The sequence below is a fragment of the Gobius niger genome, assembly GCF_951799975.1.
Source record: "Gobius niger genome assembly, chromosome: 14".
Taxonomy (NCBI): Eukaryota; Metazoa; Chordata; class Actinopteri; order Gobiiformes; family Gobiidae; genus Gobius; species Gobius niger.
In genome coordinates this window covers 5,208,892-5,220,769 of record NC_136865.1, presented here as the reverse complement: position 1 = coordinate 5,220,769, position 11,878 = coordinate 5,208,892, and the positions used below count along the sequence as shown (strand labels likewise).

The following is an 11,878-nucleotide window of genomic DNA, read 5'->3' as shown; positions in this document are numbered from 1 at the left end:
GTTTCGGTGATTTCATTTTGGCAGCATCTGAATTCTGTTTTGACATGTGTCCTGTAAGCCCATGAGGGCTGGGCACTTACTTATGTGCAACACACAATAATAACAATAAATCAAATAAATCAAATCAGTATCGTAGCTTAGTGATAGCATGAAGGCCATGAATCTGTGGTCCTGGATCTGCAGCGGCTCCAGTCTGCAGGTTTAGCACGGGGCTGCAATAAACCTGGACGCGCTGCGGTGCCGTAAACCTTGACCATGATTGCAGGTCACGGCCGTCGCGTATCGGACCCGTCCAGTCATCAAATCCAATCCAGTCCGATTCTCTAAAAAAGCCTGAACGGCTACCGATACTGATACTGAATATCGGATCGGTACATCCCTACTCCATATCCCACCGCATCACGTGACCTGTCCCACTTCCACCCCTGTTTGAGGCGGTCACTCTAAATGCATCTCTGTTTTGGAAGCGTTTGTTGAGATAAAACAAGTTAACTCCATTACAGAAGGATGAGTCGTAATATTAACAGTAAAAAAAGGAAGTTGTTTTCTGCCTACGTTAACTGCCGTGAACGTAACCCCACAGCGCCCCCCGTCGGTCACTCCCATAACGGTCTGGAGCGGTTTATCCTAAAGGCACTTGAACCACTAAACACCAGGGGGCGCACCAGTCCCGTTCCGCTCCCATTGAAAGACGATGAAGAGTGTTTATGCAAAATGATGAGGAGCGCGTTTAATGTCAGTACCACATAGAGCCCCTGGAGCTCCCCCAGGGATTTGGCGTGGGTTTAAGTGCAGTGCTCTCTCTCTCCTGAGGCGGTGTCGGGGTTTGGGGCGTTAGGCAGCGGCGGCGTGGGGGGGTTTTCAGTCGGAGGAGGAGGAGGAGAAGGCGTGGTTCTCCCTCTGCCGAGCCGTGACGGGACAGTCTTTGTGCGTGAGGAGGATCTGCTTCAGCTGACCCACCTCGGACCTCAGCGACGTCACCTCGTTCTGAAACAGGGAGCGAGGAAAGAGCTTAAAGACCTTAACGCATCAATCTGTGAATAAAACTCATTTACTTGTAAGAAGCTTGTTGTGGTTGATATTTTTCCTTAATTAAAGTGTAAAAAAAACATCCTCAAATCAAGAACATATTGACTTTTTTCAAGCACATTGACCTATATGTAGATGACTTTCTGCTCTCTCACTCCCCTTGTGGCCCGCGGAGGTACTACTGTGTGAGCCGGAGCCTGACCTGTAGCTGCAGGTTGGTGTGGGTGAGCTCCTCGGCCTTCTTCTCCAGGGAGGACACCCACACTTTCCTCTTCTGTCGACAGCGCGTGGCTGCCGCTCTGTTCCTCTCCAGAAACTTCTGTCTGCGCTCGTCCGGGTCCTGCTCCGAGGTCCTCCTGCGCCGGGGCCCTCCCCCTGGTCCTGAGGGGCCCGCACAGCCGACCCCGGCCTGAGAGAGGGAGTGCTGGCACTGGGACGGGACGGGGGACACCTGGGGACACAAGGCAAGTGAATTTTTGTCACAAACATAACTTCCAAAAAGCAGAGCCTGTCTCTGGATGTGGACAGAGCACTCTCTGTTAGAGGGCTTGTTAAAGCCACACTGCGGAACGTTCCAGGTTCATTGTTGCCACATCACCAGAGCAATTCAACTCGTGAAACTAACAACACATATGCTCCTAATGATCAGCGAGACACACACAATGCTATCTTTGCTAAGTATTATCAAAAGCTCTTTTCTGGAGCTCTGTAGTTCTCATCTCCATGGAGACGAACTGGTGACGTCCCACTCCCAGTGAACTTACAAGTCAGGCACTGGCTGATATGTTAGGCTGACTGCCTGTCAAACACAGTGTCAGTGTATAAAATAGTGGGGGGGGGGCTTCTCTCTGTTTCTCTGTCAGCTCTTAAGCAGTAGTTAGCTACTCAAGAGCTAACTAGAAGTAACTCGTAGCTAACTCTGATTTCTATCCGATTTTATTCACATGTACTGCATGTCTCACACTGAGATGACGAGACGAGCCATGTGTTTGGGAACTTACTTTTAGAATCAATTTAGCAGCGACAACCCTAATTGCCACCATATTGACTGGGCAAAAGAATTATAAATTGATTGAGTTGATTGTAAATGACAATAAGCTTATGGAGGGTTTCCGCAGGTTCATGCGTTTGAATGCCATTTTAAAGTGATAGTCTGTAAGTTTAAATGTTTTACTAATTTAACAGATTGTGTTTAAAAGGCCTCATTGGCCTGCAATGTAATGTAATATAAGTAATATTAACTAACTATATGTTTCTAAAGTCCCTCCCTTTGCTGATGTGAGCAACCAATCAGAATCCACGGTGCCATCACATTGACCAATGACACAAGCTTCACTCTCCAGTGTTACAGACTTTAATGCCCAAACAAATAATGCATTTTCCCCAAAATATTTTGTGCCCAATATGGATATATATTGTGAAAAATGGGATAAAATAAGGGACTCAGTGGGTAAATATTAAAGAAAAGAGCATGTCAAATGTAAAGAAACATAAATGTTGTTTTGTCACTGAACTTAAAGTCGATCAGAGACGTTACAGAGAGAACATGTGATTACCTGCGCGGGGGCGGACAGGGGCGCGTTCGGGGGCGAGCCCTGGTGCAGGCGAGGGGGCGGGGACCGGTGCGCCTGAGTGGGCGGGGCGTTCTGACGGAGGTGGGGCATTTGCTGGGGAGGCGGGATGTGGAAGCACTGCTGGTAGCCGACCGGTGGAGGAGAGATCTGTGGGTGGTGCTGTAGGGGAGGGGCTTGTTGCCGCGACGACATCATGTCCATCATGTGCGCCATGGGCGGGCCCGCGCTGTTCATGGACATCATCCTGGGGTGGTGGTGGAAGGGCGGGCCCAGCGGGTGCTTCAGTCGCTGTGGGGGGGAGACACGGAACAGGTCACTCAGGTGCTATGGACCGCCTTTTCTCAGGGTTTGGGACCAGCCAAATCCAATACGACAAAAACAGTCCATTTATTGATCCACTACTGATAATAGCAATTTGAGGACTTTTTCGTGACAGGCCGATTAACATAACTTATTTAATTGATATACGTTAAATAGTACATTATAATCGGTGAGGTAATTCGTTTTGTCTAAGCTCTCAGTCATACAGTAGTTTGACAAAGGATTCTAAGCCGTCATCTGTACTTACATACACGTTTAAGTACATTTTTCCGATACTTGATTTACAAGTATTGTATTTTTCCCAATACCTTTAGTAAAATATTAGTCATCTAGAACCATAAAAGAGATCAATAATGTTAAATTATTCCATAAAAAAACATTTCTTTTAATTGTGTATCATTTATTTGACCTCAAACAACAAAGGTCACTTTCTTTGGTGCCGTCCCTGGACCAACAGGCTTCACAACTTGTCACTTCAGTTTTTAATTTTTAATTTTTTTTATTTATTTCATTCATTTAAAAATGCAACAACAGCATTTAACATGAATGAAAAGGAGCAGAAAGAAGTAAAAACTTATAATGTCTGCCCCTAATCAACACAAAATCATTTACAGTTCCAGTTCATTCAACTTCACTTAAAGCAGTACAAAGTAACTCTTGCCCCGAGAGGCCACAAGCGCAAATGCAGGTGTCGTAGCAAGTTGCGATTTTTTAACTTAATAATTGTCCGTGAGAGTAAATACTACGCTGACAGAAAAGACAAAGGGAGAGAAGGATATTGTACATCCAACTACACAATGGAAATATATATTTTTTCACTCAAACTGTAAATACTGGCTGTAAATACTGTTTAAGTGGCGCTAGCCCGCAGTTAGCCCGTTAGCCTGCTAGCTTCTTCGTGATTCTACTAGTGTATACTGGTGCACCGGTCCGGGGGCAGTCAAGTTGCAATTGTGGTTTTCTGACCAGAGACACCAGGGGCAGATGAAAGACCCCCCAATCATCCCTTTAACACTTGTATTACCCCCAGAGGGACTACGGAAAGGATTTATTAAGGTAAACAAGTTACTTAGTACTGCTTTAAAGATTCTTTAATGGAACCTGTTTCCAATACCATATTTGGTGTCATTTAACGGTACCTAGCCCGAAGTTTAATTGTTTGTGTTAAGAGTTTAGGTTTGGCGGCTGTTTTTACTCCGCAATGAAAGGATTAAGCTTAGCAATGTATCAAAAGGATTCATTAAGAAAACAATTCCGAGCTTTTTCTGAGAGGAAGAATAACCACAGGTGAAGATTCAAAGATTGCTCAAAAAAGCGCTCCACACACAGCTCCAGGTCTGCTTTTGGTGAGAAAACAACTTTGTAAATTTTATTTTTTAGCTTATTTCTTGATGGGTAAAAAAAACGAAATCACTACTTGGAATGAGAGCAATAGATGGAGACGGCATCTCTGGAATTGCCCATATATGATCATGTTTGAAAACAGTTAAGGGGGAAAACTTTCTCTAATTATTCAAAAACTGCTTCAACAAACGCTGAATTGTGAATATGGTTTTCTACTAAATAAAGATACAAAGACATGGAGAGGAGAAAAGTGGTTCACAGCCCATAAATACATAAATAAAGGAGAATGCTAACATGGTGCTTCATGTTAGCTAGCCAGTGTTAGCTACGACTGCCGTTTTTTCCCTTCTACTGAACAATCTGCCGTGAAAAAATATCCATATGGACCTGATTTAGACTTGACTTTATTTGTATGTGATAAATAAGTTTATATTTCGCCACAAAATGACTAAAAATAGTGACATTGACAATAGTGAAATTGTGTTGTCTGTTTTCCCCCTCGGCGAGGCCACGCCCCCTTCTATGACGCGAAACCGACTGTATCTATCAGAGCTGCTTTTCCAGTACATACATAAATATATAGTGCATTTTTAGTACATATGACTGTTCACATTGCCTCGATCATCGTTGTCAACATGAGCGCGGTAAAAGATGATTCCCAGCAGAACAAAAATACTCCCGTCTAAAAAACCATTACCCAATGTCAGTCCTCCGTATCAGGTGACTAAAGTCAGCTGGAGCTCACCTTGCTCCTCGCGCCCCGGGGAGAAGGTAGAGCGAGGAGGAATAACGGGGGCAGGGCTTGAGTTTGGAGCATGACATCACCACATGAGCCCTTGGTCTCAACGGTTACACAACACTGACAAGCCAAGGCCGCCGTGAGTCACTGGGACAGTCAGTGCGCAAACTGGGTCAAAGAAATCTAGATCAGACATCGAACAACTGGATTTTCAGACGAGTCCCATAGAGTAAGAGACACCTCAGGGCGAACCGTCGAGTCAAATGAATACAAGGGATGTTATCAATACGAGTACTTTGATTTAAGTACTTACCAATACGAGTACGAGGCATTTTCTGCAGCAAACTTTATGAAGTGAACAGACGGTTTATAGAGTGACTTTTTCATAGCAGATTGGTTAGGAATTAGTTAATTTACTCATTTACATTTCCTTGAGTAAAGTAGGCGTCACTTTTAAGAGAAGTTATATCAAAATTGAACAGATGCCATTTTATTTCATATTATTTTCATACTATTTCAATACTATTTTTTAATTTTTATTGCACTGTCCATCATAGACAGAACGGCTCATATCCAAAACCTGTGCTTTATTCATTTATCTATTTTCATTTAACAATAGTATTGAGGTGTTCCTTATTACTGCAGCTAAATGGTCTCTTCTCGCCTTTACTTCAGCTCCGTGTAGATTTTTTCGTGTGTTTATAGCAAGTTAGCGAGTAGCTACAGCATTTTGATTGTTTTGCTGCAAGCTGTATCTCTTTATTTTGGATTTTCTGATGACTTTTTAGTCGCTGGGTTAGTTTTCAGATGAGCCCCTGGGTATAAAATGGCGTTAGAATCGCCAGAACTATTAGCCGCGAGTTAGCAGCTAGTTTAGCAGAAGAAGAAGAAGAAGAAGAAGATCTTTATTTATATAGCGCCTTTCACAGACATATAGTCACAAAGCGCTTTACATGAGACAATTGTACATTCACTCCATACTCGGTGGTGGAAAGCTACGGTTGTAGCTTCAGTTTCCCCTGGGGGAGACTGTCAGAAGCGCTTTCGTGACTACACACGTCTGCGCCAACGGACCCTCTGACACCACCATTCACTCACACACATCATTCATCCTGGCCTATTGTCAGCATCATTAGCCTGTATCTTGTAAACACTGCAGACTCCACGCTGCAGCGCTAACAACATTTAGCTCTGGTTAAATCCAGCACAGACTCTGATTTAGGGAGTGCAGTCTGTAATAAAGTCAGCTCTATGTGGAATTTTGTATTTCCACTAAACAATTGTCCAGTTTGTTGCTATTTTCTCTCCTCAGTGTAGAGCTGTGTAGGAGCGCCCACCGCACGTCAAGTGGTATCGAGTGGTATATGAGTACAAGCATGTGGCATCGGCCCGATACCCGATACTGGTATCGGTGCATCCCTATTATCAACTTGGTCCATTGAAGAAATAACCTGACCACTTTATTATCTATCTGGAGTGGTAAACAGTGCGTAGGACAATGTTGCTGATTGGACCAACAGTGCAGCATTTTAGCCGATCACAGCCGTCTCAAAACGCAAGAGTTCCATTACGAAATGCCATTGAGAAAATAAGCGCATGTGTCTTTTTATGACCAGATCTTTTAAGTTGGTTCTAAGTATTACCTGTAGTATAGACAGAAAAAACGTTATGAGAAATACATTTTTGCATTATTCACTTCTCCATCTGATTGGTCCAACTCCCCGGTGGATTTAACACATTTCAGTCTGGATTTTTATGAGAGTGAAAACTGAAGTAGCTGCTGTTCTCTACTTTAGTCCATGGGCCAAACCCCAAAATCTGGCATATCGGTACCGAAAAGGTGGCAAAGGCTATCGTTGATTTTTAAGTAGGTCCATGTCTGAGGTTTATATTTTTGTATGATAGCCTTTTCAGAGTTACAGCTTTATCATAGTTTTCAGCTGTTGAAGTGAACCACCCCCATGTCAAAAAAGTCGCTTTTGACACTGGTCCATATTTTGGTTTAGGCCATTTCCAGCCCATTAGATACTGATTTACACCATTGTATTTGGTATCATTGTAAAGAAGACATTCTCAGGTTTCATTTGAGCCCAAATGTACTACTCTGTGACTATTACCGTGGTAACCATAGCTCCTCAAACACAAACCTGAGGACGTTTTTTCACCATTTTCACAAAAACAGTTTTACTATGTTTAACGCTGTTTCTTCAAGGAACATCACAGAGACAAATGTTTGATACTGGGAAACTCTCTAGACTCTGAGGATTCAGGAAATGTACAACATGTCAGTACTTTCTCAACTTAAGGCCTCACAGTGAGCCACGAAGTAAAAGAATGTCCACCTCACATGAGCCTCTCCCATTGAAATAAGCCTATATCTGCCATTCTAAGGTTGGAACAGCTGGTGAGACTTTCTGTCCAGGACAGGCCAATGCAACTTGAACATACATTTATAATAATTACAATTATTCGGTATAATACACTGCTCACAAAAACTTAGGGCACACCCAAAAAACACATCCTAGATGTCAATCAATTTGATTTTTTGGATGAAAATCTTTATTCATAGTGTAGGGCAATGTGTTGAGAACAAAATAACATAAGAATGATAAATGGAAATCAAATTCTCAGCCCCTGGAGGTCTGGATCCAAAATTATAGTCAAAATCAAAGTGACAAATCAGGTTTATCCAAATTCTGTAGAAATTCCTCAAAACGAGTCTGTATCATCCTCAGTCGTGTGTGTGGCCTCCACGTGCCTGAATTCACTCCCTACAACGCCTGGGCATGCTCCTGATGAGACCACGGATGTCCTCCTGAGGGATCTCCTCCCAGACCTGGATTAGAGCATCAGTCAGCTCCTGGACAGTCTGTGGTGCGATGTGGCGTTGATGGATGGACCGAGACATGATGTCCCAGATGTGCTCTATTGGATTTAAGTCTGGGGAACGGGCAGGCCAGTCCAGAACATCAATACCTTCATCATGCAGGACCTGCTGACACACTCTTGCCACATGTGGCCTGGCATTATCAGGCATCAGAAGGAACCCAGGGCCCACAGCACCAGCATATGGTCTTACAATAGGTCTGAGGATCTCATCCCGGTCCCCAATGCCCGTCAGGGAACCTCTGGCTCGCACATGGAGGGCTGTGCGGCCCCCCAATGAAATGCCTCCCCTGACCATCACTGACCCATCACCAAACCGGTCATGCTGGATGATGTTGCAGCAGCAGAACGTTCTCCAGGGCGTCTCCAGACTCTGTCACGTCTTCACATGTGCTCAGGGTGAACCTGCTCTCATCCGTGAAGAGCACAGGGCACCATTGGCCAATCTGCCAATCGCTGTGTTCTCGGGCAAATGCCAATCGGGCTGCACGGTGTTGGGCAGTAAGCACCGGCCCAACGCCCTCATACCCCCCTCATGGAGTCGGTTTCTGACCGTTTGAGGACCAACATGCACATTTGTGGCCCTCTGGAGGTCATTTTGTAGGGCTCGGGCAGTGCTCCTCCTGTGTCTCCGTGCACAAATGAGCAGATAGCGGTCCTGCTGCTGGGTTGTTGACCTCGGTCGCCCCCCCCCCCCCCAGGTCTCCTGGTGTACTGGCCTGTCTCCTGGTATCTCCTCCATGCTCTGGACACTGCGCTGGGAGACACAGCAAACCTTCTTGCCACAGCACGAATGGACGTGCCATTTTGGATGAGCATCACTCCCTGAGCGACTTCTGTGGGTTGTAGATGCTCCTCATGATACCTCTGGTGGTGAGAACACTGGACAAATGCAAAAGTGTTCCAAAAATACGGTACAAAGGATGAAGACAGGGAAATGGTCTGTGGTCACCACCTGCAAAACCATTCCTCTTTTGGAGTGATCTTGCTAATTGCCTCTCATTTCCACCTGTTGTCTGTTTAATTTCCACAACACCAAGTGAAACTGATTCACAATAAGCGTGGCTTCCTAACTGGACAGTCTGATATCCCAGAAATTTGACTGACTTGGAGTTACATTGTGTTTTTTGAGTGTGCCCTAAGTTTTTGTGAGCAGTGTATAAACTGTACCCTAAATTGTAAAAAAAATATCCATATTATGTAGCCTACACAATGCACTCACTGACAGTCTCATTCACTTTTAACTCATTCACTACTGAAACCACATCATTTTACATTTGTATTTGGTAAATGAATAACATTTCTAGCGATATAACATTGCAGACACCATTGTCTTTTGCTTCTAGAGAGTTGTGCAGTCGAATAGCCCTCGGGACAAAGACAAAAGAGGGTTTACTATCGCTAGATTTTGAGTCAAAAGCTAGGTTAGAAGCACCAAGGTGTTCTACCGTACTAGAACTGGATTCTACAGAACATTAACTCAGGGGACATGAAACGAAAAGAACAACATGCAAACTCTACACAGAAAGGTCCCACATGGCCTGGGATGTCGAACCCAGGAACGTCTTGCTGTGAGGTGACAGCTAGACATTTAGTCACTCTTGAATCCCCTTGTACAAAAACCATTATGCTGATAGAAAAGGGTGAAGGGAATACCTTTATGTCCAAGAAGACACACAAACTGCAGTTGGTTAGACAGTTGGTTATCCAAGAACCAAGCTTTTCCTGCAACAGTTGACAATGGCGACTCGTGACCAATGGCAATGTTGTGTTTTCTTCCAACCAGACTCCGCGACCGGGAAGGGGCGAGGGAGAAGGGTGGTGTAAGAGTGGGGGTGAATTACGGCTGAGTACAGACTGGAACCACAGCAGGACCGCCTCACATCTTTTTCTCTCAGATACGGACACTGGTTAACTCAAGTTTTTAGTTTGACCTGATAGAGCTTATAGAAGCCCCTAACACTAAAGGAAGAACATGAGGCAGCACGATGTTACCTAGGAAAAGAATGTGGGTCTTGTCTTGTTTGGAGCAGCGCTGTCCTTGTGCCAGGTGGAAGAACTGGCCCAAAAAGTGTTGAATGCGCAGGAGAGATTGCATGCCCTCAGTGGTTAGTCTTAGTGCTTAGCGTTCTCTTGCCTCTCAGCATGAAGTTCAATTTAGGTGTTTTTGTGTGGAGTTTACATCCACTCTCTGTGTCTGGACAGATTTTTTTGGGTGCTTTGGTTTCTTCCATCAACGTAAAAGATGCACAGGAGGATAATCCTCTAACTTGGTGATTCTGAACATGAGCATGGCTGTCCACTGCTCCTGACATGTTCCAGGGGCAGATGGATGGGTTAAATGGTTAATTATTGTAAAGGGACAATAACGTACAGCTTCGACCTGTGGCCCCAATTGAAATGCATTATCTGAATTACAGTTCACAAACAGTTGTAAAAGTTCGGAATATCCATAAATCTTCACTTCGTTGTCTTCTTCTGGACCTCGATCCCTACTCTGTGCATGTCCAAATCTAGAATCAATCGGCCTCAGACCCTTGTTCTTCTGCATTGTCCTCACCACCTCCCTATGCATACTTGCTGTTTTTCATCTCCTCATACAACATTCATGTGCAACTTGTTGAGTCCAGTCTGAGCATATGAAGTATCTTCAAAAACACAAATTTCAACAAAAGAACTCTTGTGATACATTCCTTGTGCTGGATAAAGTATTCTCATGCTACAATTTGCATGTTCTTTTTTCACTCTACACTTGTTGAGGTGTTGAGATAAAATGTGCACAAGAGGCAACAAGAGACTATCCCAAACAAGAATGGTTTCAGAGGTGGAGCCTGCTGAGCTTCCCAGAGACAGTTTTCTAGTTGCATTTGACTGGGCTCGATATAACTATTGTCAGCCTGAGGTGATACTGAACCCTGCAGAGGTGGCACAGTCCAGGATGACAACTCAGTAAGTGCCATCGCCAAAAGATTTGTTTCCAGCATTTTCTGAAGAGCATGAAGAATAATTCAGGATATGGGCACAACTCTACATTTAAACCTCCACAATCATCAACAGGTTTGTTATCTGCTACGTTATGATGGGAAAAGCAGCGGCTCTACTCCAAGCTCCTCTTAGTTGACTGAGGAAACTCCTTTCAGCCGCCTGTATCTGCAATCTTGTCCTTTTGGTCATTACCCAGATCTTATGACCATAGGTGGGTAGAACATAGATCGATCAGTAAATCAGCTCCCTCTTCACCACAACAAACACAGTAACAATGATCACTGCCGATGTCGCACTGATCCGTCTGTCGATCTCACGCTCCATCCGTCCCTCACTCGTGAACACGACACTGAGATACTTGAACTCCTCCACTTGAGGTAAGGACTCTCCACCGATCTGGAGAGGGGAAGCCACCCATGGCCTCGGATTTGGAGGTGCTGATACTCATCCCGCTTCACAGTCGGTTGCAAACCGCCCCAGGGCAGCTGAAGGTCCTGATTTGATGAAGCCAACAGAACAACACCTGAGATCCTGGGGATCCCAAACCGGACACCCTCCGGTTCCTGGCTGTGTTTTTAAGTTCTGTCCATAAAACTAATAAGTAAACTTTTGTTTAGTCATTTATACAGCATATTTCATGCGCACAGACTCAATATGCCTGGGAAGAAAATAAATAAATTACACAACATAAAAAATAAACTCAAATATGTTAATACAGCACATACACACACAAAAAAACAATTCATGTACAAAGAACTTAAAATAACTTCAGAAAAGCTGGAGAAATTGTTTAATCAAAAAAAAAAATGGACTGTTTTGCTTAGTCGACTGCCTCTGTGATTTAGTTCTGGACGAGGCTAAGCTGTAGTTTTGTGTTGACTCATGTCCTGGTTCTAACACCTCACACCTCACCATCTTTATACTACTATATTTGATTTATTAGTAATGAAATAAAACAACTTTACTGAAATGACCTTACAAAATTATTTACTTTATTAAT

The 11,878-nt window shown here is 44.0% G+C and overlaps 1 protein-coding gene across 2 annotated transcripts in view; it reads right to left on the bottom strand.

The window, feature by feature from the left end:
- Positions 1 to 855: 855 nt before the first annotated feature.
- Positions 856 to 11,878, bottom strand: part of LOC306974134 (cyclic AMP-responsive element-binding protein 5-like) — a 36,277-nt gene continuing 25,254 nt past the window's right edge. For both annotated transcript variants that reach the window (XM_079571293.1, XM_079571292.1), the window contains exons 7-9: positions 2,586 to 2,891; positions 1,232 to 1,480; positions 856 to 987 (exon numbers count right to left, since the gene is read on the bottom strand). In XM_079571293.1, coding sequence (XP_079427419.1) covers positions 862 to 987; positions 1,232 to 1,480; positions 2,586 to 2,891 — 681 coding nt within the window. In that variant the 3' untranslated portion in view covers positions 856 to 861. The remainder of the gene's footprint in view (positions 988 to 1,231; positions 1,481 to 2,585; positions 2,892 to 11,878) is intronic.